Raw genomic sequence first — 26,784 nt, 5'->3', positions numbered from 1 at the left:
GTTCTACTTATTTCAGTGTAGTTATTAGATATTTAGGATATACAATTACTATACTTATATCACGCCCGAATTTTAACCACCTCATACAAATGATATTTATTGCACTTCATTTCCCCAAAGATGACTTCCTAATCCATATTATGCCCCAAGGTTATGTCTTACACCCTAGAGACATAGCTTAATGCATAGCAGTAAAACTTAGCTCAACTACTTTGGGGGTAGCATGACTGCAAAAGGTAACACCTGCTTTAGTGGAGTCATCACAGACGGACAAGTGCACAGGAGTGAGGCTGCAGGCAAATCACACAATAGCAAAACTCCCAGTGCAGAAAGTCCCACGCTGGGACCCAGCACTAACCAACCCTTCTGCTTAGGCCTCACTTTACAGAGTGGAAAAGAAAGCATGGCTCATCCCATGATGAAACACACTTTTTGGCTTCCCTCTGTGGACCTTCTGTCTCCCACCTTCTCCAGGCACTCAAAGGAGGGCTGGTCCCACAAGACACGAGGGTTAACAGCACAAACAACAGGAGGGACTCTGGCTCAGGGCAGGGGCTCCCATTACCATGAATAATGTGAAACAGGTCAGCACTGAAGCTGAAGAGCAGGTTCTCCAATGGACCAAGGAGTAAACCAAAATGGGGATAGTTCACAAATATAAAACATTTTCAATATTTTTGCTAATTAGTTACCTCATCCTTAAATAGGCCAATATTCCATATTAAAACATCTTAGCAATGCTAAACTTTATTGACTGCCTATCTTAAGTTTTAAGTAACTACTCTCAATGTAGTTCTCATGTTCTCACAGCATAAGAGCTGGTATGGGGATAAATTTGATTAGACCAAGATTTCACCCTTTCACATACAGAATCATGTTATTTACAGCATTTGAGTCTAAATAATGAGCCTGGTGTACAGTGCAGCTTGTACTGGCAAAGTCCTGAAGCCAAAATAAAAGAAAATGCATAGCCCTACTTCATGAAAAGTCATGAGCAAGACTAAGTTTTAGAGGTTTTTATGAACAGAAGCTCATGGAAATCAACACGGGAGAAGGCAAGAAAGTGTGCCAAGGATCCACTTGACCAAGGACAAGTGACAGTCTCTAGGGTCTCTGTTCTCACTAGGCAATGACAAATGCAGGATTTGATGACTCTTAGTGACTCCTACAAAGCCAGAAAATTATCCAGGACTTCACATATATAAGCTATTATTATCTCCTAGAATTTTAAGCATTAGGAAGCATCATTCTATTCAAATCTTTCAGATAAATACTAGTAAGTCTTCAATAAAGGAACAATATTTTTATGAAAGTAATAAATTTAATAGAACAGAGTAACTGAAGAGTTATGAGAAAAGATCCCTGAAAAATTATGACTTCATACATGAGACTTAAAATATTACAGATTTACACTGTACACTGAAAATCAAAACGGACTAGTAACAAAGTGTACTCGGTTATTGTCAATAAGGTGGTGAACATCATATGTTGCGATAAAAAATACATAAACAAAGTAATTTTTCATTTATTTATTTTTTCCTTCAAGTACATATTAAAAATAACATTTAGACACAGGGTCACAAATACACACAAAACAAAGCAGTGACTGCTCATTTCACGAAGGGGTTTCCTTTGATTCCTTTAGCTGCTTTGTATAAAATTCAAAGCTTTCCTGTTACAGAGAAAAAAAAAGGAAGAGGAGTTACTGATACAGTCACCAGCAAGGGCTGATGGTACTGAACTTTAAAATCACAAGCACTGTCTTTGTGGTGGCCAAGACTGCCTGGCCATGGCCAACTGGCCTCCCAAGCTTTGTGCATCTTCCTGTTCATAAAATGAAGAGTTCAAGGGCCTTAAGTTCAGAGTTAAAAGTCAGCACCAGGAGCCTCTGCATGCACAGGCCTACATGTGTAGGTATTTATTTATACCTGGGCATGCAGGGTTGAAGTGTCTGAGATAAATACAGTGTAGTGACTTTCAGTTCAGTGATATAATAAAATGGAATTCTGCATGTATGATTTCTCTTATTAAAGAAAACCAAATTTACTAAATAAAGAAATAAAAACCAACTTATTTAAAGGAACTTATAACTAACAGTGGCAAAAATAGGCCTGGCTAATGAAATACTAGTCCATTAAATTCTATTTTAAGTAGAAATGATGAGAGAATCGCCAGGGACATACGATAAGCCCTTACCCACAGGGAACGTCTGGGCAGACCTTCCCCTAAACCTCAACCCCAGAGTTCTCTGTGCTCCCCTGAGCCCCAGCCAAGGCCACTGCTCAGTCCCTCGAGCCCTCCCTCAGGGGTTCTCCACAGAGGACTAATCCTCATGTAATTAAGTATTCAACATTTTTTTTTTTCCACACATTCTTATGAGGCATACATAAATCTGTGGAGGTATTTTCTCTCCTTAATTAAGAAATACTCACAGGGGGCTCAGTGAAAGGGACAGATTCTCCAGCATTCTTCAGTAAAACTGCATAGCGCTTTAGAAACAGATCATTCAACTTCATGTTCTTTGCAGTCAAACGTTCATATAGCGCTTTAGCTGATGCAACATCTTTGTCCAAGGCTGACCAAGTTAAAGGAAAAAAAAAAAAGTTGTTAGTCATAGGTAAAAAGGACCCAGCTTTCTCTGTGCACCAGAACACTACTGCTGGGGACTTAGATCCCTCTATCTCGAGGCAAATGAATGCCTTCGAGCAGGATGCCACCTGCTATTCCCACCATCTGCAAGCTTCTTCACTGCGAAGAAGGAAAATGACAAACATGGATCTATTTAGAGGCTTTGAGAATAATATTAATGGTATCAGGTGCTTCGGTTATTAAACTATTCTGAAGACCCAAGATAATTAAAATGGTCACAACTTGAAGTTCTCATATAAAGTAACAGGGTGTGAAAAGTGTATCGATCAATCCATGGCTCTCCCAAAAGAGAGTGAGGTTGAAGGACTCCCCAGCACTCTCAGTTGGACCAGATCCTCTAAGTTTGGATGCAATTTCCTCCATGTAAATCCCTCCTGTGGAAAGTCCCTGCTTCCCGCTAAAGGGCCCGTGTCTTTTCCCTGCTGCTGGCACAGCTCCCACTCCTCTCAGAAGCTGCTTAGAAAAAAACTAGTGTCTTCTTTTCCCTTTACCTGTTGCCTAACTTAGTAGTAACATAGAAGTGTTTCATACATTTGACACTATTTCATGTTAATTCCTGGCAATTCAAGGTTTAGGATTATAGCTCTATATTAGAATATACCATTTTCCCTCATAAGGGTGGAAAATTAGAGAACCAATTTACTAATTCTGGGTCAGATGCCCTGCCAAAAATAAAGTCAACAAAGCAATTCTTTATTTACTCCATGCCTCCACTGAGCAAACCAGTAGGTGGCAGATGGAAAGGTGATCGTGATTTTTAAATGCTAACATTTATCTTAATTAGTGAAGAAACTGGTTCCCTTTCATGTGATTAAATGGCAACAAGGGAAAAAACCGGTTAAAAGACTGAAATTTCAACCAGGACTTCAAGTAAACCTTGGGCTGTTATTTAGTTGAGGGGTCCGTTATTTCAAAAGAGCAGGTAGGCAGGTGGAGGGGTAATGAAGGAGCAAAAAGGCAATGCAAGAGAGACAGTCTCAAATACAGACTTCCTTCATGCTACCTTTCCAGGGTAGGGACCAGGGGAGACTGAACTGTTTCCAGTATGTAAGTATGAGTGAATTTCCGGGGCTTTCTAGGAACCTGGGATCCTACTCAATATATGTGGGCTGCTCTGAACATGATGATACTTTGTTAATATCAAAGTTATGTGAATAGTTTCATATTCTTCTTATAGTTTAAAAACATTCCAGAGCTAGTGAATGACTTATATTACCAGTAAGTACCTGATTTTTAGGAGTACTGCCTTTGAGCTGAAGACTTAGTTGACTATACAACAAATATTTACATTATTTAAATAATATAAGATTAGATTTATTACCATAGCTTTTCATGATGGAAGAGTACGCTTCCTCCTTTTCACTTAATTCAGGAATCAATTCTAATAAAGAGGTAAGAACTGGTGCCTAAGAAATTAAATTCAGGTGACATTACCACAAATTCAAAAGAACGGTGCAACAGGCCAATGATATATCAATATTATATCAGAAAATCTTCACAATAATCACAATAATTTAATGGACTATTTTTCCCTTCTATCTCAACATTTAATATTGATTTGATAATTTCCAGACAAAACAAACCATCATTTTTCAAAAGTTAATGGAACTGCATTTACACTTCTATGAATATTTTCTGAAATATCTAAATATAATATTATCTCAATGTAATATTCTTAACATCTAAAGATTGTTTCTTTTGTCAATTACTATTCATATCAAAAAAATCACGAGATCCCAAGAGTGGAAGAGATAATAGCTATATTTTTAGGTGCCCAATTTTTTTGATGAAATGTGAAGAATTCAGTCAAACCTTCAGAAGTTTTCCCCAATGCTAAACAAAGAGAGCACTTCCAGAGTCTCACTGGATTTTTAACTGGATTCCCTGGAGGGGGATGTAGCCTCAGCTAGGTCTTATTTATTTCCTGTGGAAAATCCAGACCTGCCCCACCCTAAGGAAAAGCCAACTACCAGCACTTCTAGAAGCACTCCAATGCTGATTTCTTTTTTTTTTTTTAATTTTAATATTTTTTAGTTGTCAATGGACCTTTATTTTATTTTATTTATATACAGTATTGAGAATTGAACCCAGTGCCCCACACATGCTACCACTGAGTCAAAATCCCAGCCCTGCTGACTGTCTTAATGAGGAACTTTACATATGTTTATGCCATTTCCATCTTACCAGAGGTAAACTGGCTTAACCATTCTACTGTCAAACTGTCAGACATTGTAACTAGCATTTAAAAACACTAATCCCCTTTTTAGCATGTTTTTTCAATCTACTCCTAGACCTGCACTTCTTCTGGATTTATTTCACTTTAAAGTCTCTTAGGAGCAATGTTCAAAACAGATAAGGTCACTTCACTTCTTCACTTCAGCTCCTGAGCAAGGCAGTAATAATCTGGGCCCAGTCTCACACATGGACTAACAAGTGCTTTTTAGATTCTTATACTTTTTCTTATTGCTGTTTTGTGGTGCGGGGGATTAAACCCAGGGCCTTGTGTGTGCCAATGACATGCTCTACCACTGAGCCACACCCCCAGCCCAGATTCTTACACTAGATCACAATTTTTTTTGTGTGTGTGTGGTGCTGGGGATTGAACCCAGGGCCCTGTGCATGCAAGGCAAGCACTCTACCAACTAAGCTATAACCCCAGTCCCCTAAATCACAAATTTTAAAAGTCTGAAAGGAATTTCTTTAAAAGGAAAAGAGAGGTGTAACTAAATATTTTCTAAAATTTGTTTGTGGTATATAAATACATGAGCCAGAGTTAAAAGGTGAAATTAGATTAAGTTTTTAAAAAGTGTTTGTAGTTAGGGGAAGTATGTGGAAAAGAAGGAAAACTAGATCTCCTCATCTTACGTGAATTATTTAGATGGTTTCAGTTAGAAAAGTCATTACAACCACAGTTTGAAATACCAAAATAAACTAAGAATAGGGTTCCTGATATTCAGCAAGTTCAATCGGATGCAAATAAATTTTTTAAACTAGACTTTTTAAAACTAGACTTTTATTCTTTTTTTTTTTTTTAACATCAAAATTATGAATTTTGAGGGGTTGGGGTTGTGGCTCAGTGGTACAGCACTTCATGTGTGAGGCATGGGTTTGATCTTCAGCACCACATAAAAATAAGTAAAATCTAAAAAAGTATTGTGTCCATGTACAACTAAAAAAAAAAAAATATATATATATATATAAATTAATTTTGAGCCAGGTGTGGTGGTGCACACCTGTAATCCTGAGGGCTCAGGATTCAATCCCTGGTACCCTCCTCACCCCCCAAAAAAGGATCTTTGTTCTGTTGCACATTTACACACCACTTTCAAAGTACACATAAGAGAACATTAATTTGGGAGACCACATCAATATTTTGGTGGGTGGGGGTACCGGGGATTACACTCAGGGGCACTTGACCACTGAGCCACATCCCCAGCTCTTTATTTAGGGACAGGGTCTCACTGAGTTGCTTGGCACCTTGCCGTTGCTGAGGCTAGCTTTGAACTTGCAATTCTCCTGCCTCAGCCTCCTGAGCCACTGGGATTATAAGCCTGTGCCATCGTGCCCCCTGACCACATCAATTTTAAAGTCAAATGGCTCACTGACCTGGTAGCTTATCCCTGATAAATGGTCAGGAGTAGCCACCTGACACAGGCACTGCTGAGGTCGGCCTCCCTTGGCAGTGCTTCCATTATTAAATGTACCAAGGAGACCTAAGCAACACAATTTTTATCTTCCATTCCTAAGAGCCCTTTCTTGGAGCTCTCAATGCACAACTACATGAACAAAGAATTCACTGCATAAACTTGTCTTGCATTTCTAGCACAACTAAGGAGCCAGTACCAACTCTGTATCAACATCCTAAAAAAAATTAGCAAATACAGGCAAGAAAAGTCTTCAGTCTCAATGATATTTTTAGGTAAGATCCTGAAGCAACAAACTCTTATGTTAAACCATGAGGAAGACTGTCTTAACAGCATCACTGATTTGTTAACAAGTAAAACACTGTACCGTTCCTGCTTTCTGAGAACTCCTGATACAGAATAGTGACAAAATTGAGGTTTGTTCAGCAATTGCTCCACATCTCTGAAAATTAAAACATTATTCAGTAAGTGAGGGTTTTTGATAAACAAGCAGATCAAGGTGAATATTTCCAATTAAGAAAGTTCACAATAATACAGTAGTGTATCATTACCACCAGGAAGGCCTATTAGTCGACCATTTTTTTAAAGGTGAGAAAAAAAGAAAACAAGTGTAAGCTAAGCCAAGCTTTGGCCAAAGCCATCCTTGGCATTGGAAGTATAAAGTTTGTTTAAAAAGAAAAGGGAAAAATTAAACTAATGCTTCAACAACCACAGAACAAGGTTTAGGACTGCAAAGAAAGAGGAAAAAAAGAAACACTATTCCTCTCCAATTATACTGCCAAGCATTCACAAGTGAGCTGGGGATCATAAGGTTAATTATACATTTAATAAGGTGTCAGGGAGATAACTGCTCGTTTCTTTATAAAAATTAAAATGTACAAAGCAAGTTCTCTTTAAAGTATAATTACCTACACTTACGCATACAAAAGGACTGATTTCAATCTCTCTATTTTATAAAAGGCTTTCATTGCAACAGACAGCCAGTGCTTGAGAAAGAGACAAAAGTTAAACTCAAAAAAAAAGTTTATATGACAGACCAGATAAATCAAGTGTCTATCCAATCTTAGATGCTATAGTCAAATCAAATATGGCAAGACAATATTTTAGTTTACATTCATCATAGATGTCATTCTCTTAAGTTTCTAAAAGCACATTGCTCTTCCAAAGCTTTAAAACACTGTCAATATTAAAATGAATAATATAAAAAGAACTTTTGGGGACACATGGAACATTTACACTATAAACCGATGTTTTCGACATCTGTGAATAAAGTGTTCTTCACTAAAGCAAGAATAATCTTTTACTGTTTGACAAGCAGGTAAAGGATGGGTAAGGGCTTATCATCTGCAACCTCAGTCTACTGAAAGTATGCCAACAAAGATGCTGCTGCCACATCAACACTCAGCTGTCCCAGGAGCCCATGCCCAGGTGAGGCCACTGAGGGTAAAGGCAGCTCTGGGGGCAGTAGGTCACAGACTGCTGTCAACTGTGGCCTCTGTGAAGGGTCATGCAGATTGCAGCTCAGAACAAGAAGGCAGAGGAAGTACCAAGTGCCATTTTCTACCACTATCAGAATACTGTGTGTGTTCAGTTAAAGGAATACTATTATCACTTTGATTAGGGATTTATAAAGTAGGTGTTTAGATACATACACATGAAGACAAAGCATAGAGTATATTCCTTTCAAGATAGAACTTTTAACACAGCAGCATGCTAAAACAATGAGATTTCTGAAATCCCTACCCATCATAAATAGCCTTAGAAGAAAAAAGAGAAGGAAAAAAAAAAAGACAAAGAAAAAAAGGAGGGGGAGAGTAAAAGAGCCAAACCAAACTAACCAGAATTCCTATCTGTCCAGAAACAAAAGCAAAAGCCTTGGAAGCAGCACTAATTTCATTCTTTTATTCAACTGTAAACCCAGAGAAAAATTTTTTGCAAGCATTTCTTTTAAAACATGGCTTGGCTTCTACTGTCAGACTAGATGAACTTTAAAGATCAAAACTGGAGCTTCAACCAAACGGGTACAGTTTTTTACCTTCCCTATCTCCGACTTAAGACATCTTGCAGCTGGTAGGAATGTAAGTGAATATAATACTATTTACTATCAGAAATTGGTTCCAGGCCTCAATCTGACACAGGGAGTCTACACAAACACAGCCGCTGGCGGGTTCACGGTGGCTGTTTGACTGCCACCTGCTGGGAAGGGCTCCCCAGCGGTGCCTGTTTGTGTACACTGCCAGTGGCAGCTCTGATCACCCACCGTTCTGTCGCACTTGGCGCAGCTTTATATTTAGTGCAGTTAAAATGGCATGAATGCAGTTGTCTCCTTCCCTGAAGATTGCTAATTTAACTGAGAGTGCGGGCCACAGAGACCTGCATTTGTCATTTAATGTGTCTGTGACACACAAGTGAATAGAAAGCAAATTCGACTCTTAATAAACCTTGAATAAGCCACTGAGAATGTTTGAGTATTCAAGTGAGAAGCTGTACTTGAAAAGCAAACATTTCCTACTTTTTGTTTGCAAACTGTGTTGCCATGGTGATGCACAGTATTTAGAGCATTACAGAAATTAAAATGAGAGATCAAAGGAATCGTCATTTTGCATCACCTATCTGCACAGAAACATTTGTCTTTAATCACTTCAGCAAAACCCATCTTCCCCACCCCAAGTCCTCTTTTAATTTTAAGGACATTTCTAGTTTTTAAAACCAGCAACCTACAACCTACAATCCAGTTCCTTGTCATGCAACCTTGACTCACAGTGAGTTCAAAGGTTCTAGCAGCACTACACTTTGTTTCCAGTATCCTCCATACACACGTCTAGTGATTTCGGCTGACTTCTCAGCAGTTGCAAGTCCCACTGGCTCTAGAAGTCTTACCTGTAGGAGAGCTCTGGCATCGTCCACCTTGCCTGAACCCACGAACTGAAGGAAAAGATCAGTGACAGGTTTGTAAACTGCAAACTGATTCGCCAATCTCTCTGCCATGATGCTTACTGGAAAAATGATAGGTAAGAAAAATCTCATTAAAATAGGAATATGACTCATCCACCAAAGATATTTGGTCCAGTTTTACTAGAGAGAAAAAGTATTTCTGTGATTTTTCACAAAAACAACCAACTTACACTTTTCTACTGCTGGTTCCATCTGCTCCTCTATCACCTTTCTGAATAAGTATGCCAAGCCAAAATACTGAGGTTCTATGGTTTGATTCCCTGAAGTAAGCATATTTTCAATGTTTTCTATGGCAACATCTATGTTATTGCTGTAAAAGGAAGAAAACAAATTGTAAAGAAATATTTGCTTTTATATTAATATTGCAGCCAGTATCAGCAGAAGAATTTACTTTTAGATCAACTCATGCAAACACTTAAGGAAAAAAAGGAAATATATTTACAATTAACCAGATTTTAAAACACACACAAATTAAATCCAATCACAATTAGGTGGTAAAGGCAATCTCTGAGTGGTCCATGCTATAGTAGTTACATACTTTACTTCACAGTAGTTAAAACAGTTGCTTATTTTAAAACACTGCTCTAGAGAAAAGATCAAACAACTCTAGAAGAATTAATTAGCATAACTTTATCTTAAATATTTGATTTTATAGCTCTTTGACTATGAAATGAAAATTTAAGTTTAACCACTACAATTTTTGTTTTATAATCCACAACTGGTCACTAATATATGAGGTAAGACAATTTATGGCATCTCAGGATTTCTAAAGAGGCTGACGTATTTTCAAAAGGTATATTTTCATATCTGTAGCCCATAGTAACATAAATTTCTTTTTGTTGGGTAGATACATTTGGAAAATACTAAAATTCTCAGGAAAAAACTCAGGAAAAAAAAATCGACTGCATGGCTTTACTAAACAAATTACGAAAAAATATATGGCTATCTTTGTGGTTAAGGTGGTCTACAATTGATACTTTACAGTTATGGCACTTCAAATCCAAATAATCAATCTTATATTGAAATTACTACATTAAAAATAAGAACTCACCAACTAAAAACAAATGTCCTGTTATAATATTTTTGTATCATGGGCCCAATCAATAGTGTCTAAACATATGTTCTCCACAACGTACAAAACTGTTTGTATGGCATCTTTAAAAAATTCATTCAACTGTTCCTTGAATAATTTCCTTGATCTTCTAACTTAAAGCAATCATATTTTCTTACTGAAGGGAAAGTTTGAAGTTCTATTTGGGGACTTAGTTTTAAAGGGTAAAAACAAAATAAAATACAACATTTTTGCTCAAAGGAATAGAGAAGAAAAAAAAAATTGTAACCTCACATGTTATGAAATATACATAAGGTTAACCACTAAAGAACATTTTCCCCAAAAAGGCAATAAGAACGTCAATTCCATAATTATCCCTATGAAGGACTTTGCTAGTGAGGTCAATTAAAAAAAATAAAAATCAAGTCCTTACCAAATTCTACAGTGAGGATTCTCAACAAGGACTCTGGAGATGGTGGTAAGAGAATAAAATCGAAATACTTCCCCTTCTTGGGGGTATGTGTACTGAAGGGATGGATGGGTAGAGTATAGAAATGATTTTTTTCTATCTTTTTAGTGCTGGAGATGGAACCCAAGACCTTGTATGCACTAAGTGCCTGGTCTACTCCTGAGCTGCACCTTCAGCTTTGGAAATGTATATTTCTAACAAGGTTGCTGGGGACCGTTTCACAATATGCTAGCAGAGTGTCACTCTCAAGTATTGCTGACAAATGAATGAAATCATTTTCACTTGTGTAAAGAAGTGTTTTGACAACAAGAGGCCTGACATGCATATCTATATAAAATGAGAAAAGTTAGTAACTGCACAGTAAGTTTCACGAATCTGATAAATTCTTTTTAAAAATATTTTTAGTTATAAATGCACACAACACCTTTATTTTGTTTCTTTTTTTACATGGTTCCAAGGCTCAAACCCAGTGCCTCACACATGCTAGGCAAGCACTCTATAACTGAGCCAAAACCTCAGCCCAAATGTTGTTTGTTCTAAAGTTTAATTTAAAGATAAAATACATTTTTCAACATATGGTTATTGGTAATAGGAAAAATCAGTAACAATAATCAGCACTGAAATTTCCACCACAGTTGACGCAGTTTCCAAGGGTCTAAACAAAGTTCTTAAAAGCAGTATTTGAGATAATTCAAGAAACCTTCTAAGTACTCACTTCTTTATTTGTGCCAGAGCAATGTTATTGATGAAAACCATACTGGAAAGTCCAATTGAGTCAAGTCCATTTACCATCTTCTGAATTGCTTCTATGCTTTGTATGTCACCCTTCAAGGCAAAGGCCTGGATAAGGCGGGTCACTGACAACCTAGAAGGAATCTGCTCCAAATCCAAGGCTGTTTTCAGAGTTGTTAGAGCAGCTGAAATATAAGAGCAGAGGATGGAATTTTCTTATATGATCCATACTGACTTAAATGCATTTTGAAAATCTGAGCACCAAATGGCTATATACAAAAAGCTATGAATAATTTATTCTAGATTACAGAAAATATTAATACTTCATGAGAAACCTTAAAAAAAAAAAAGATAAGAACAGCTTATCTTTCACAGTAGAATGGGAAAGGATAATAATTAAACAGTCTATTAAAAATAATACAGTAAAAGACATGATGAATTTAGTATTTACTACTGAATATACCATTATACCAAATCTATAAATAATTTAAATCAGTGACTCAAATAAGGAAAAGGGAAAATAGGTAATTTAAAAATTGTACTCAATAAAATTTTATGAATACACATAGAATGTAGAAAAGAAAAACTTTTTATATTATTAAAATAAACATAAATTTCAGAAGACAAGCTTGATGCTATCTTGTTAACTAGAGGTCTACAGACAATCAAGTTCAAGTATTCTTTTTTTTTCTCCCAGTACTAGGTGTTGAAACCAGGCACTCATGCATTCTAGGCAAGCACTCTACCACTGAGCTATATCTCCAGCCCAAGGTAAATATTCTTAGTGCCTAAGTATATTAAGTTAGGGAGGCTCTTAACTTCGGTGGATCAAAATAAAAACAAAATTAAGGTTAATGATAGTGACTATGGTAACTTAAATTTACTGAGCATTTATTATGTTGATTGAGCATTTACTACAAACTAGACACAATACTACTAAGAAACTACCTTTCTGAGGCAAGTACAAATTTTACAGATGAGCTGCTAAAGCAGAGAATTTAAATATTTTCCAAAGGTCAAAGTGATAATGCTAGATACCAAAATGAGTCTAACCATCCCAGAGGCTGCATCTATGGGTACATGAGAGGGTAGAAAGGTGAGCAGAATAGATGATTTTGTTTCTATTCAAAGGGAACATGAGACCTCGTGACCTAAATCATATTCTTACATAGAACTTGTCTACTGTACAGCAAGTGATTTAAGAGACACCAAAAATGATACCTACCCACATCCCTACCCCCAGGTCTTTTCCCATTACCACTCAATTCCATCATTCACTAGTGATACTGAGTATTTTGTAAAGATGCCATGTTATCAGCTTTTAATATTCTACAGCACTACTGGCTTATAAAATTACAGTTAGGATATGTCTTCATTTTTTTTTTTTTTCTTACTGCCTTAGATTGGGTTTATTAAAAGAAACCTGAAATAAAGACAGAAGAACAGAAGGGTTCTTTAAAAATCACGGCCTCTCACTGGCAATGGAGCAAAATATGGAGATAGAAACAGGGTCAACACTACTCCTATCCTTGCCAACAATCACTTTATTCCAACAAGTGGTTAGTGTGTGGTCAGGCTGGGCATCAGGGCTGGGTGTGGGGGTTGCAGAGGGGGGACAATGGGTATGGCTTCTGTTCTCAGACATCCTCTATTTGAGCTGAACAGCTGGGAAGAGTAGTTGAGAAATTACACCATGAGCTTTCTTATCGTTTTCATGGGGTACCTAACATATTAGTAAAGGATAGCAGTCAAGTTAAACTTAGGTCAGATTCAACCCCAAAATGAACCCTTGAAATTAAAATTAATAAGTGCTTTGTTTAGGGTCTGGGGATGCAGCTCAGCGGTAGAGCACTTGCCTATAGTATTATGTGTGAGGTCATGGATTCAATCCTTAGCACCGCAAAAAAAAAAAAAAAGGGTTTTTTATTTTTCATTCCTATGGAAACAGCGATTTACAACAATAAGCTAGTTTATATGGGGGAAATTTTTCATTTTTCAATGTCTTTAAGTTGTTTATCTAAAGTTTTAACAACATGTCCTACCCTATTCAATTACAATTTAAGGCTGTTGAAAGAGAACATTTAGATAGGAGGGCCCTGCCTTATGTAATGCTGGGGTGGAAATTTTGCAAAGGGAGAAATCACAACTTATGTATGCAGTGCTAATCATTTAGGGAAATGGCTAAAGACCAGCATGTTTGAGTATTACAAGCAATACCAACTTTCAGAGATGTGAAATATTTTATAAACATGTAAGCCAGGATTAACCCTGCTATTATAGACTGGGGAAGATACACGTAACATATTTAATTGTTAAAGAGCTTTTTATCCCAATCTTAAAGATCTCCTAAGTGAGTTTTGTTATATTAGTGAAATTGTGGTATTACTGTGTTGACTAAAATTCAAATGTGAAATGCTACTTACCTAAATTCAAGAGGGTCATCACTGTCCCACTTGGGAGCTCATTCATAAGCGCTCCAGATTCAAATCCAGCTCACTGCAAACCCTCTACCAAACCACTGGCCCCCATGCCAGCATTCCTCCAAATCATCTCTACATCTCTCTGGTGTTACCCTTTCAACATTCATTTACAAACTCTAAACTTCGAACAAATACCATATTTTATTGCTGTTGATATTATGAACTATTAAAAAAGTATTAGATTAAGTTTTAAAAATCAATATTATAATCATTTAGTGCACAATCCCACACATTTAACACTCAATTTAACTCATTTGCTATCTCACACACACCAACACAATATGCAAGAAACAACTGCTGGGAATTGTTTCAGACACCCGAAAGTATGTTAATTTCCAAAGCAAAATGACTTGTGCTGTGAATTTTAACGCACTTGAAAGCCTGTACTTTCTCTCGTTCTGGAACACAAATTTTGCATGTCTGAAGAGCTGTGATTCATCTTAAGAAAACCCATCTTGTGTTAAATGGAATGGAAACTGGACTAAGTGGTCAAATGACAAGTACATTCATATTCAAGCTGTATTATAAATGCATGTACAGTAATTTACGTCTCTCAGCTACCACAAAAGGCTCTTGATAAGCAGGTAATTTGCTAAATGGACTCCTTTATCCAAGTATTCGAAGGGCGTTACAAGAAAAATCTGCAGAGGCATTAATGTGACGTAAAGGTCAAGCATTGTGACATACCTTTCAAATAATCCCGCCTAACTTGCGTTATGATGAGGAGGCTGTTGGCAGCATCGTTCAGTGCGAAGCCCTTGATGTGGGTCTCAGCGCTAAAAGAAGCAGACATTTAGAAAGGAATTACTGACATGCTTCTGATACGATAATAAATGGTTGAGCACCAAGGTGAAATTATAAAAACTACTGTTCGTATGTTAAAAATATTGCTGCAAAATATCGACCTGGAGACAGCTTTTGTGTTATCCTGTCAATGGTTATAGAAGGATAATTTTTTTTTGCATTCTGACAGATGACAAAGTTGGAAATGAGCAACAAAAGAAACAAAGTACAAGATTTTTTTTAAACAATCGGTTCAGATTCTTGAATGCTGACATATTAGATGACTAAAATAACTGCATGCCCTGCATTGTTCCGCTGTATCCTAAGCTGGATACTTTTTCCTATATTCACCATAATTATAAAATGTAAAACTATTCTTCCTGCAACAAAAATGAACATTTATTTTCAGCCCTGTATATTTTAAACATAAACTACAGCATATTACTAACCAACACCATATCATTTGGTTGATTAATTTTCAAATTTCTGTCATCTAGATACATAGAGTTCTTAAAGCTTTTAAACATACTGCAGAACCAAAATCGTTCACATTTAAATTAAAAATTTCACAAAACAACCCTATCCCAGTTTTAGATTTGAAGGAGAACCCTAACTTTTTTAAACATAAGAGCAAAAAAAATGCTTTACTTCTCAATGAAACCTACAGGAGTCCAAAAAAAAAAAAAAAAAAGACAAAATCTAATGGGAAATGACTTGTTTGCATCTCTCTCTGGGTGTCCTTAATGCCCCAGGTTCATTTTGGGATTAGGAAATCACAGGTCAAAGAGGGCAAAAGCAATTGTTGCCACTGCCTTACCAAGCTCAGTGTTGACCTCGCTCCCAACCCTGCACAGCCCGCCACAGGAGCCTCTAGCTGAGCAGATTGCGAGGAAAGTAGGGTCGCTGCTAAATTATTCTCGCCACTCCCAATAAAATCCTCCCCAAAATGCCATAACATGCCTATCCCCTCAGTCCCTTATAGCCTCTGAGGTTCATCCCTGCAGTCCCTGGACACAGGATTTTCTTATCCCCCTGCCAATCCTCTTAAATCCCGCCAAAGCACCCATTGCTCAGTTTGACTTTTTCCCTTTGTCCCATCTGTCAAAGCTCCTAAATCGACGAATCATGCATGAGACTATAAATTACGTGAAATAAGGGATTTACTTTCTCAATCTGTGGCATGATTAAATAAAAACTAGACACTATCAAAAGTGCACTCCTTATGCCAATATTATTACATGTATTATACCATATCTCCTTAAAAATATTGCCTGAGGTTCTAAAACCACATAACAAAACTCTTTTAACTGACAAGTGTGAAAAACACTTTGAGGTTTTTGAAAACTTCAAAACATGTAACATTCTTTTAAAATAATCTCTTCCTATGTGGAGAAGCTGTCTACTCATTTATGAGAGTGGAGCTAAGGATCAGAAAAGCTCCCATATCTGTTACATAATATAGAGAGAGACTGACCAATCTCAACCAAAATATGTTCTAAACTGGTAAAAGGGGAAAAACTACAAAAAGTTACTGATAGAGACCTCTGCACTGCAGTCATCCATACAATAAAAGAAAATTGCTTTTAACTTGCAATTCTGATTATTTTCCTAGATACCAAAATTTCTATGATGATGAGAAATATTCTTTACCTGTGCAATGCAATACAGCTCACCACTCACATGTGGCTATACAAGCTACTATGACAAAGTAAGAGAAATAATATAACCTAATTAACTTTAAATAACTTAATCACATATGGCTAGTGGCTACTGAATGGGACAGCACAGAATCCCATACTTTTTTTTTTTTTTAGAACTACTAAAATAAAGAGGAAAAAAATTGCAGAGGGAAAGGGTATCAATCTTTCATGTTACAATCAACTGCAAATATTAATCCATCTTAAAAGAAGACAGTATCACAGGGAATGTTCCACATTAGACATTTCATAGCAATGAATGGACGATTATGGATTGTGCTTATGTAACACTACTTAGTCTGATAAGTGATTCCACAACTTGTACTGCAAAAATGGGGTTTACCTTTTCAGCTTCAAAGTTGGAAGTTTTTGGTCATTTAATTGTTAAGTATCACACTAGTACTTTTCAGCTGCAGTATCTTCAGTCTGAGATAAGCAGTCTTCTTTACAATGTATTTTTAACATCCTCATGCTCAATTTTAAGACAAAGCAATTTTAATACTAGGTACACACCATATGCCCTTGCTGCAAACTGCTTTTCTTGAGAAGTTATGAAGTACTTCATAGGAGGTATGGTTAAGGCTATATTTTGAATGGTGCTGGTAAATACTACATAATTTGCCATAATTTTTTGTCATGTTACATTTGTTTCCAATTTAGTGACTGCTGCTACAGAATCAAATTATTGGGTATTTTTGTTTCTAATTTTTTTGTAGTTGTAGATGAACATCATGCCTTTGTTTATTTTTTTAATGTGGTGCTAAGGCTGAACCCAGTGCCTCACATGTGGTAGGCAAGCGCTCTACCACTGAGCCCCAGCCCATTAGGTTTGTTTTATAAAACTATGATTTAGTAGCAATTGAGGGTCCCACAATTTTAACCCCTTGGCAACAAGATCCAAGTTCTCTCTTTTGCACATCAGCACCTAAATGTCAAAGGGTAAAATAACCAGCACAAAAGATACTGCACTTCTGATGGTAGCATTTGGCAGAACTGAAAGGAAAGGAAGTTGTGCTACATGTTGAAGGGATGGTGGGCAACAGAAAGACGATGCCAGGAGCATACAATGTCATGTGAAGTCTTCCTATTCTTGTACATAGCCTCCATCGTAACCACCATAATCTGCCAGATCGTCTTTTGTGGTGGCTTTTAACCCCCTCCAGGGACCACACCTTTCTTCTTTCTGGCTTTGCTTTTCTTGCTTCTCTTTTTCAGTCAATTAATTGGCAATCCTTTCCAGGTCATCAATTTTCAATGAAATACATATATCTTGAACTGAGGCTTCCCCGAACTGGCATAATAGCATGGCTTTTCATATTGTGTAATTTTATGTTTTAGTAACTTTCCGAATTCCATGTAATCATCTCTTGAAGATGGGTTCATAGCATCTATTCCATAAACTGTATAATTAACACCAAAAACTTCTTTTGCTAATTCAAGGTCTGACTCTTCCTCTGATTTCTTAAGCCAAAGTTTCTCTGCTTATTGTTCTTCTGGCATTAGCACTTTAGGTTCCTCAGGTTCTTTTAACCTTTTTTTAATTTCCTCTGGCTTTTTCTTCTATTGCTGTTCTTTCTCTTTTATTTTCTCTGTTACTTTTTTTCTTTTCTGAAAATTTTATTTCTGGCTTTACTTTTGCTTCTTCTTTTTTTCTTCATCATCATCATCATCATCATCATCATCAACATCTGTTATCCTTGAAGTCCTTGTCCTGGTTCTCGCTTTCCCAGCGGTCCCCACCAGCAGTGCTGTCGCCCCAGGTCTTCCACCTATTTCTACTGATGAAGTGTTTCAGATGGGGGAGGGAAACTCTACCTGTTTTTATTTGTCTGATTCGAGTGTATGAGAAACAAATCTTTTTTGTTCTCCTAGGCTGCAATGGAACAACATTAACAGGGTTTTGGCCATTTCCTTTCCTTTATAAAACATGCTTAGCAAACTGCACCAGTTAACTACAGTTTGGTAAACTGTTAACAATTATGACACCTACATTGTTTTATAAAGCAACTAATTTAATAAAAATCATTATTGTGAGGACTATAAATTTTGTGTTACCTCCCAAGAGATATTTTTGGAGAGTACAGAAGCCTCCTCTTGGGACTAGAGTTCTTTATATACTTAATAAAGCTTGACGTAGTTAATAGCTTTAAAACAATGATTTGCCAGGTCTTTACCAGTGTCATCACAGAGCAACAAAGGTGTAGGGCTGTCTTCTTTTTACTTGGGAAGTTTTTGTTGTTGTTGTTTAGATACTAAGGCCTAAGGAAGTACCTAGAATTATTTACTTGGAATTACAGAGTTTATAACTCAGGATATGGTTATAAGCATAAATTGGGGGATCTTCTTTATTGTATCTTAAGGGATTTAACAACAAAAAATAGTACCCAGGACATTAGTCAGTGATTATAACTTATATTACTCTGGATAACAAAAACTGGCTAATCCAGTAAAAACCATAGACTTAGCATTATTTCCAGAAAGGATGAAATAGGAAGCTAGTAAGGAGAAAAGAAAATTAAGAGCAATTCTCAAAAGATAAAGCAGGGCTGTTGTTACATGGTTCTCAAATTCACTCAGATTACTGTTTAGTGTTATCAGAGATTTAAAATAATTTATATCCCTTACTGCTCTTTGAATAAGCAGTTTTCCTCCCTTGAAACAATTCACTCTAGTAAAATATTACTTTGAAATATGAAAAAAGTAAATATAGAAGAAAGCTGGTTTCTTTAAAATTTTTTCAAGGCAACTATTACTGTTACTTTTGAGGTTCCATTACTTCTTGGGAAGGTTAAATGACCATGCCAATAAAACTGAAGAAATCTCATTAGAAGTCAAGTGCATCTATAACATATTAAGAGTCAGCAAAGGAATTATCAAAAAAAAGATGGCAGGAAAACTATTGGTCTTGAGATTGAACAAGTAGCATTATGTACATAATTATCATGGATTACTGTTCATGGATTGAGAGCAAGAGAGGCAGAATAATACTAGGGGGCACTGCCCCTTGCTACAGTAGCTCATATGGTCACCATGTAACAATAAAGTTGCCTATAAAAAAAATTCCTTTTCACTCTGACCATTGATACAGATGCTGGAAGGAGGAGATGGCCTAGTTTAGTATTGGCAATGAACTAGGACATGACTGCAGAGATACTGCGTGACAGACCCTAGTAACATAATTAGCTGGAATTTGGAACTTTTACTTCTGAATCCCCAATTCAGGGTTATTTTCAAAAGTTCCAAATAGATTTAAACCAAGTTATAATTCTATTTAGATACATTTTATTGGTTTAAGGGAAAGGAACTGCTCCCAATCCCAGGTTGATATGAGGTTTTAGATCTTGGACTCAGAGCTATGTGGGGAAGGAAGCTGTAGAATAATGCTAGTGTGATAATGGCTAAAATTAAAGCGCTTTCAAGTATACAGAAAGCCTCACTTCTATGTGGAATCTAAATAGTCAAACTCAAGAGCAAAGAGTAGAATGGCAGTTGGCAGGGGCTGGAAGGAGGGGAAATGGAGAGAGGATAGTTAAAGGGTGCAAAGTTGGTTATTCGAGGTAAATTCTGGAGCTCTACCCACATTGCCTCCAGCCAACAATATTGTATGATAAAACTACTAACGGGGTAGATTATCAGTATTCTCACGCACACAAAACCCAATAACAACAACAACAACAAAGGAGGGAGAAGATGGATATGTTTATGGTCTTGGTGGGTGGTGATGGTTTTATGAGTATATACTTATCCCCAAATCCATTCAGGTACACATACATTAAACATGTGCATCTTTTTATATGTCAATCATATGTTAGAATGTCTTTATAAAAACCTAGAGAGGAAGGGAAGGAAAGAAGATAAACCTGTATTTGATAGGTTGTGAATATAAGGATTGTGTTCTTTTAGGTCAGTGTCTTTCAAACTTGTCAAGATTCATAGGACTATAGAAAGAAATGATGTTTTATACTACATCCCAGTACACAGACATATACATGCACATAAAACTGAAGTCAACATTTCACAAAATGCTATCTTCACTACGTGAAGTGCTTCGATATTTTCATTTAAAAAAGAAAAATGCTGATTCTGTCCCACAGATTTCATAAGCCACTAACTGATTGCAACAGCAGTCTGCAGACTCTTTTAGGATCCTATATGAGCACCTGCCCTAAGAGGCAAGGACAAGTTTAAAACTCCATTTTCCCATCTCATCTTATGAACTTTTTTTTTAAAGTATGTGCTATAATATACTTACAGTGATATGTTAGTACAATTATTAAGGGTGTATAATCAAAATGTTAGAGATGGTGACTCCTGAATCACCTGGGGGGCTTAGGAAAATGCAGGTTCCTGCACCTGGCACCACAGCAGTTGCCCACCTTGTGGTAGGATGTGGGGAATCGTTTTATGCTGCCAGAGTAAGGACTGCTATTCCAGAACAAACCCAAAAAGAATGAAAAAAAAATTTTATCTGTACTTTTAAGATCATTCTCTTTTAAGATCATTTTAAGGTATTCTCAGCACTAAATGGTTTTGTTTTTCAAAGTTTTCATTTTTGCTCTATGTCCTCACTTTAATAGCTAATTTTCAACATAAAAAGTTTCTCTCTTTTTTCTATCTTTCCAAATGATCACTGTTTCAGAACACTTTTGATTATGGGACAGTTTCATAGTAATTTTTTGAGAAGAGTAACTTTAGAAGATAGTCCACCCACCCCCTTGCCCACAGTGGTTATAGATGGCACAATACAGTAAAATTTTCCAAGTCACTAGTTGCCGGTACATTGAGAGTTCTAAAGATACATAATTTAATTAGTAATCGAGTAAACACATAAATGACATAAGAGTACATTAAATACCTGACAATCTATACCATCATGCAAGTGATTCAAGACTACACATATTTATTTACCCAAAATGAGTAGTCATAGATGACACATTTTTCAAAAATGTACCAAAACAAACCCTAAGAATAGACCTACCACGCACACTTCTAACAACAGTAGTATTAACACTAAGTACCAGTGACTTGAAAGAATGGCAAGCATTGATTTTCTATTCAGAATTCTAATATTCTGAAAGTGCTAGGACTTAAAAATTTTGTAGGTAAAAAGTGGTTGAGAGATTACTTCAGAATCCATGGTATATTAGGAACAGTTGTCTTTTCCATTGAAAATAAAGCTATTGACCCATCAACATGCTTATGTTCCAAGGCAGGTGACTTTCAATTCCTCCCTCCTAGACTGTTTTGTGATTAATAACTCAAGTTTTCAAGATAGTAACTTGGGGTAAGATAACAGACGGTTAAGATACCTGACACATCAGTAAGGAAACCTTTATTCTTATTTTGATTAGCAAAGTATTTTCATCTAGCTGGTTAGCCCAAGAGACAAAACCAATGCTAGCACCACCACCAAAGAAACTGTCTTTCAAAAATCCAAAACCAAATTTAAAAACACAAAAGGAGAAGCAGCAATGCTATAGAAAATGTACTGAGAACCTATATTTTCCCTATCTCCTCTAGTATCTCTAAGGTGCTTTTAATGTAAGTAATATTATGCACTCATTGTCTGGAAGAAAAACCAAGGTTCAGAGACAGCACGAAGTTCCCCTAAGGACACAGTGCTTTCAAGTAACATTCAAACCCTAATTTTTCAAAGACCTTTGTACCTTCATTACAACAGACTGCTCTTATTACAAAAGGTCTATGCAATTAGTTGCTGAACAAGAAAAAAAATAATTACTTTTCTGTACATGGATATCTAAAATGATCTGTGAGCATACAAAGAAAAGAAAATGTACTATGTATGGGCAGTAATGGTTACCTTTTTTATAGGTTAAAAAAAATGAGTTAACATTTCTTATGATCTTTTTGGGTAACTAAGGCTAAATGAGTGATTACCACTACAACATGTTAAAACAATCTTAATGGTAGCCAGTATTTCTTAAAGCAAAATGTTTAACAAACAGACTGATACTTACAAATCTTTAACTTGCATTGCCTGTGGAAAACTATCCTTTGACAACAGTAATTGTATTAGTTTGTTGTAAGTTTCACTGCTAAACACAATGTTTTGCCTTTGTGCTTTCAGGAAGATATTATATGCATCTATGAGAAAAAAGACAAAAACAAAAAACAACAACAAAAAAGATGACGTTATTCTGAAATGGCAAAAAGGAAGGGGAAAACCCCAAACCAAAGTCCTAAGCCTATATATTTCTGTTTCTTTTAAAATACTCACCAAACTGTTACAATTTATCAGAGATACATGCTGATGGCACAAGCAGATGATATCATTCTTCAAATCTTTTAAAGTCAAATTACAGTTTTGGAAACTCCTATTTCAAAGTGGATGGTACCTGAAAGGGTTTACTTTTAAAACTGTTTTTCATACTAGCTTTCTTAAATCAATAAATTATGTTCTTGCCAGTAAAAATGAGAAATAGCTCTGCTGAATTTGCCAAAAGATGATGCCAGTTTCAAAATAAATTGTGAAATGTGTGTTAAAGTCCAAATAAACCAGAGGTATAATTTAGATTGAGGGGAGCAAAGGATTCATTTTAAAGCAATCTTTAATCTATAAGTGGGTGGTTACAATGGTTAACATTTCAGTACAATAGCATTAAAGTGAATATAGCCTATAATTCTAAAATTAGGAGATCAAATTATTTGGCTACGACAGGACTTATACAAAAACATACAATTTTCAAATATACAGATATCTAACAAGTAAACTAGGCAACATTTGTTTGACTGATTAACAGTTTTATTTCACTTGTTCACAATAACTGTCAGTGAATGAAAAGATGTTACCAAAAGAGAAGTAACTACACTTTTCAGTCACTTACTTTTCTGAAATAAAATTGCCTGGCTATAAACAGCCAACTGAAACTACAATCCATTCCCTTGTATGGATAAACACATCACAATAGAGGGAGAGCATAACTTAACTATCAGGTACAGCCTTCTATGTACATAAGGCTCAACATAAAGACATGGAGAACATGCAATCGAGGAATGGACGTGACGCTAATGTTCAGAAGAACATTCTATGCTACTTGAGGTTTCTTAACAAGCAAAAACTATAATGCTTGTATGCACGAGCCAGGAGAGTGTGCATTATTCCCTTAACTAAATTGAAGTGGCAATGTCAAAAACTTACTTATCTCTTCACGTTAAACTGAGAGGAAAAAAAGGGAAACAAGATATGACAATATTTCTATTTGCATCCTAACTAAGGAGAACGGTTTGGGTGAGTGAAAGTAACTGTGGCACAAGTTAATAAAATTTTAAATGAGTTTTCCAAAGAATAACCCTTGTTGCCATTCTATTACCAACTGCTTTATTCTGGAATTTTCTGTGTGAACACTTGCAAGTGCTAGGGCGCTGGCAAAAGCAGAAAGCGAAACGCACAGATAAGCAAGAAAGACTCTACTATAATTTCCACAACTTCGTTACTGGTGTGACAATCACAATATACCCTTAAGAATTATCAGAAAAATACTAATCTGAATATTCCATTTTCAAAGCATTTATGTGTTGCTAAGCATTCAAATCCTGACACATTTTTAAAAGTATCTAAAAACCTCTGAATTAATAGGATAAAACCAATTGATAAATGACTGCATTATGTTCAGTTAACTAATTATATGTATTCACTTAAAAACAATTTTAAAAGGCTATATATGAAAGTTTCAGAATCTCTAAACAAAAACCACATTCTAACCTTACATTCATTTTAGTCAAATCAAAATTTCACCAGAATATTTACACAGTATTGACAATGATAATTTTATGTTAAACTTTAACAGACACATGGTAAAAGAGTCAAGGATGCATAAACTGAATAAGAAGCAAAGGAAAATGACTCAAGGAATAAAACTTTTACTTTGGAAAACAGATATTCTCTATATGATTAGCTTATTCTTACTTCATAAATTTTATGTCAGTGTCATCAAATTTCTAGTTAAGGAAACTAAGTAGTGCTATGAATTTCTAACTGATTCCTTTCTACTGAATAGAATCCCAAGCTGTCAATACTAAAATGAAACAAACAAATCTCAAATCTGCTATATTTATTTTCTTAATAGATTATCACAAATCATAGTTGAAATCTACCTAAAAATTAAAGAGATTAAATCATGCTATGGGAAGAAATTAATAAAAACAAGAGAAAAGAGTACTATGTGATTTGGAAAGGGCATGAAGAAGTTGAGATGAGACGCCTTTGGGAAGGTTTACTAATAGAGAAAGGGAAATAACAAGAAAAAGGACTTTAACCTTTAGAGATCACTTGATCACTTTAACACATACTACTATGGTAGTTAATACTCTAGTCGTATTTTTGCTTTGAGATAAAAATCATATTTGTCCCCCCAAATTGTGACCATGTTATTTATTTTCAAAGTATAGTCATGTGCCACATGATATTTCAGTCAACAACGCTACATAGATTAGGGACACTGCTGACATCTTAGGTTTGTATAAGTATACTCATGATGTCTGCACCAGAATGAAATCGACTAAGGCCACATTTCTCAGAACATATCCCTGTTAAGGGACACATGAATATAATCATTGATAAAAATGTACATCAACTACAGTTTTTATTAAGAAAAATTAAAACCTATAGAAAAGTACAAGGAACAGAATCATGAACCCCATCTCTACTCTACCCATCACATATATCTAACAATTATTAATGTCTGGACAGATTTGCCTTCTTTGTTCTTTAAGGTTTAAAAATGATTACAGAAATCTTGGTTTTTTTGTTTTTGTTTTTTCATCCCTCAATACCTCGATCAGACTAGATATGAAGGGAGACAGGAAGTACCCTCAATACTTCATGTAGGCTGGGGCGTAGCTCAGTGACAGAGCTCCTTAGCTTACCTTGTGCAAGACCTGGATTTGACCCTCTGCACTGCAAAAAAACTAAACCCAAACAAAAAAACTCCACAAACAAACAATAATAACAACAAACCTTAACTTCTCCCAATTATGCCCAAATGAGAAAAATAATGTGTAAAAGTTAAGGTCTATTCCTGTCCTAGACCACCTCTAGCTCACTGGGCTTAGACTTCATGCTGTTATTAAAAATGAGATCGTAGTGGATATGTCTACCTCTGTTCTTCTTTGATCGGCAGGAGTTCAACAAATCTTTCTCCATATTAGTTTCCACAGGTGAGGGTGACGAAGAATTATTCAGGGAATGTTTATCATCTTCATACCACATCTTTAAAACAAAATTATTCAGTAAAACAAAGACTGTAAGTACAGTGATCTTTTTGGTATAAAGCTGATGCTACAAGCAAATTACCTCAGGAACATCAAATGGAACTTCCTGATTACTGTTTTTAAGGATTTCCGCTAATAATCTTAATGTCTTCTCACGAGGAATAATGTTTTCTTCTTGCATTTTATTCCAGGCAGCATCAGCTCTTTGCCAGTCACCATTTACTTCTGGAGAATTTAATTAAACAGAAATTAATAAAGATACTAAATAGAAATCATGAAAATCTTCAGAACTTGTTCTGAATTTATTCCAGATACTGCCTTCAGGGAGAATCAAGTGATTGTGGCCCAAAAGCAAGGACTTTTTTCTGTATACGTTTCTGAACCTTTTGAATTATAAACCACTAAAATAATCTTACCTGTTAAAAAACAATAAAAAGATCCCTCTCTTTTTTATTAAAGACTGAAAACTATGCTGATAAAAAGTTTGTGTTTTTAAAGTAACTGAGGAATTGACCATTGCCAAAATCCAAATTAGAAACAAGTAACAATTCAGCCACACCCTTCAGTGTTGGCAAAGATGTAAAGCACATGGTCAATGTCTAGTTCACAACTGTGGGTCTGAAATGATTAAAAGCAGTCAAATCAATGATTTTGCTCTACGAATGACAAATCTACAAACCCTTTTTACTTAGCTGAGTAGAGACAACAATCTCTTCTGTTGCCTTGCAGAATCTCTGACAGTGTGTGACATAATTTTTTTTAGATTTCTTATCTCAATAGATAATGCAATCAGACTAAATATGAAGGGGAACAGGAAGTTTGTTGGAAAGAATATAGGCATATTCTTTCACACTGAAAAACTTAGTTCCTCTTATTGGTGACCCAGTTTTCACAAACAGCAAAATCAAAAGAAATATTCTGTCTTAGATGTCTTTTATTAAACGCTTTCCTGATAGGGTTCAGCTTTAGGAAGGGGTTTGCTTTAGAACACAAACACTCCAGAAAACATGAATATATCTAATCCACGGACTCTTAGAGAATTATAACAAAATACTGAAATAAATGAAAATTTCCTAGAACCCCCCACAAAACA

The 26,784-nt window shown here is 35.9% G+C and overlaps 1 protein-coding gene and 1 pseudogene across 1 annotated transcript in view; both read right to left on the bottom strand.

Annotated features, from left to right (window-relative positions):
• Nucleotides 1-1,515: 1,515 nt before the first annotated feature.
• The window catches only part of Lrpprc (leucine rich pentatricopeptide repeat containing), a 104,716-nt gene continuing 79,447 nt past the window's right edge, over nt 1,516-26,784 (bottom strand). The window contains exons 28-38 of the mRNA XM_047522317.1: nt 25,774-25,916; nt 25,578-25,689; nt 22,439-22,565; nt 14,668-14,756; nt 11,484-11,685; nt 9,419-9,558; nt 9,174-9,289; nt 6,661-6,735; nt 3,971-4,055; nt 2,433-2,575; nt 1,516-1,672 (exon numbers count right to left, since the gene is read on the bottom strand). Of these exons, the coding sequence (XP_047378273.1) occupies nt 1,616-1,672; nt 2,433-2,575; nt 3,971-4,055; nt 6,661-6,735; nt 9,174-9,289; nt 9,419-9,558; nt 11,484-11,685; nt 14,668-14,756; nt 22,439-22,565; nt 25,578-25,689; nt 25,774-25,916 (1,289 nt within the window). The 3' untranslated portion in view covers nt 1,516-1,615. The remainder of the gene's footprint in view (nt 1,673-2,432; nt 2,576-3,970; nt 4,056-6,660; nt 6,736-9,173; nt 9,290-9,418; nt 9,559-11,483; nt 11,686-14,667; nt 14,757-22,438; nt 22,566-25,577; nt 25,690-25,773; nt 25,917-26,784) is intronic.
• LOC124963490 (eukaryotic translation initiation factor 3 subunit J-like) lies at nt 17,530-19,233 on the bottom strand (annotated as a pseudogene).

This window comes from Sciurus carolinensis, chromosome 13, assembly GCF_902686445.1.
Source record: "Sciurus carolinensis chromosome 13, mSciCar1.2, whole genome shotgun sequence".
Classification (NCBI taxonomy): Eukaryota; Metazoa; Chordata; class Mammalia; order Rodentia; family Sciuridae; genus Sciurus; species Sciurus carolinensis.
Note: the sequence above shows the minus strand (reverse complement) of the source record. Positions and strands in the feature narration are given on the sequence as shown.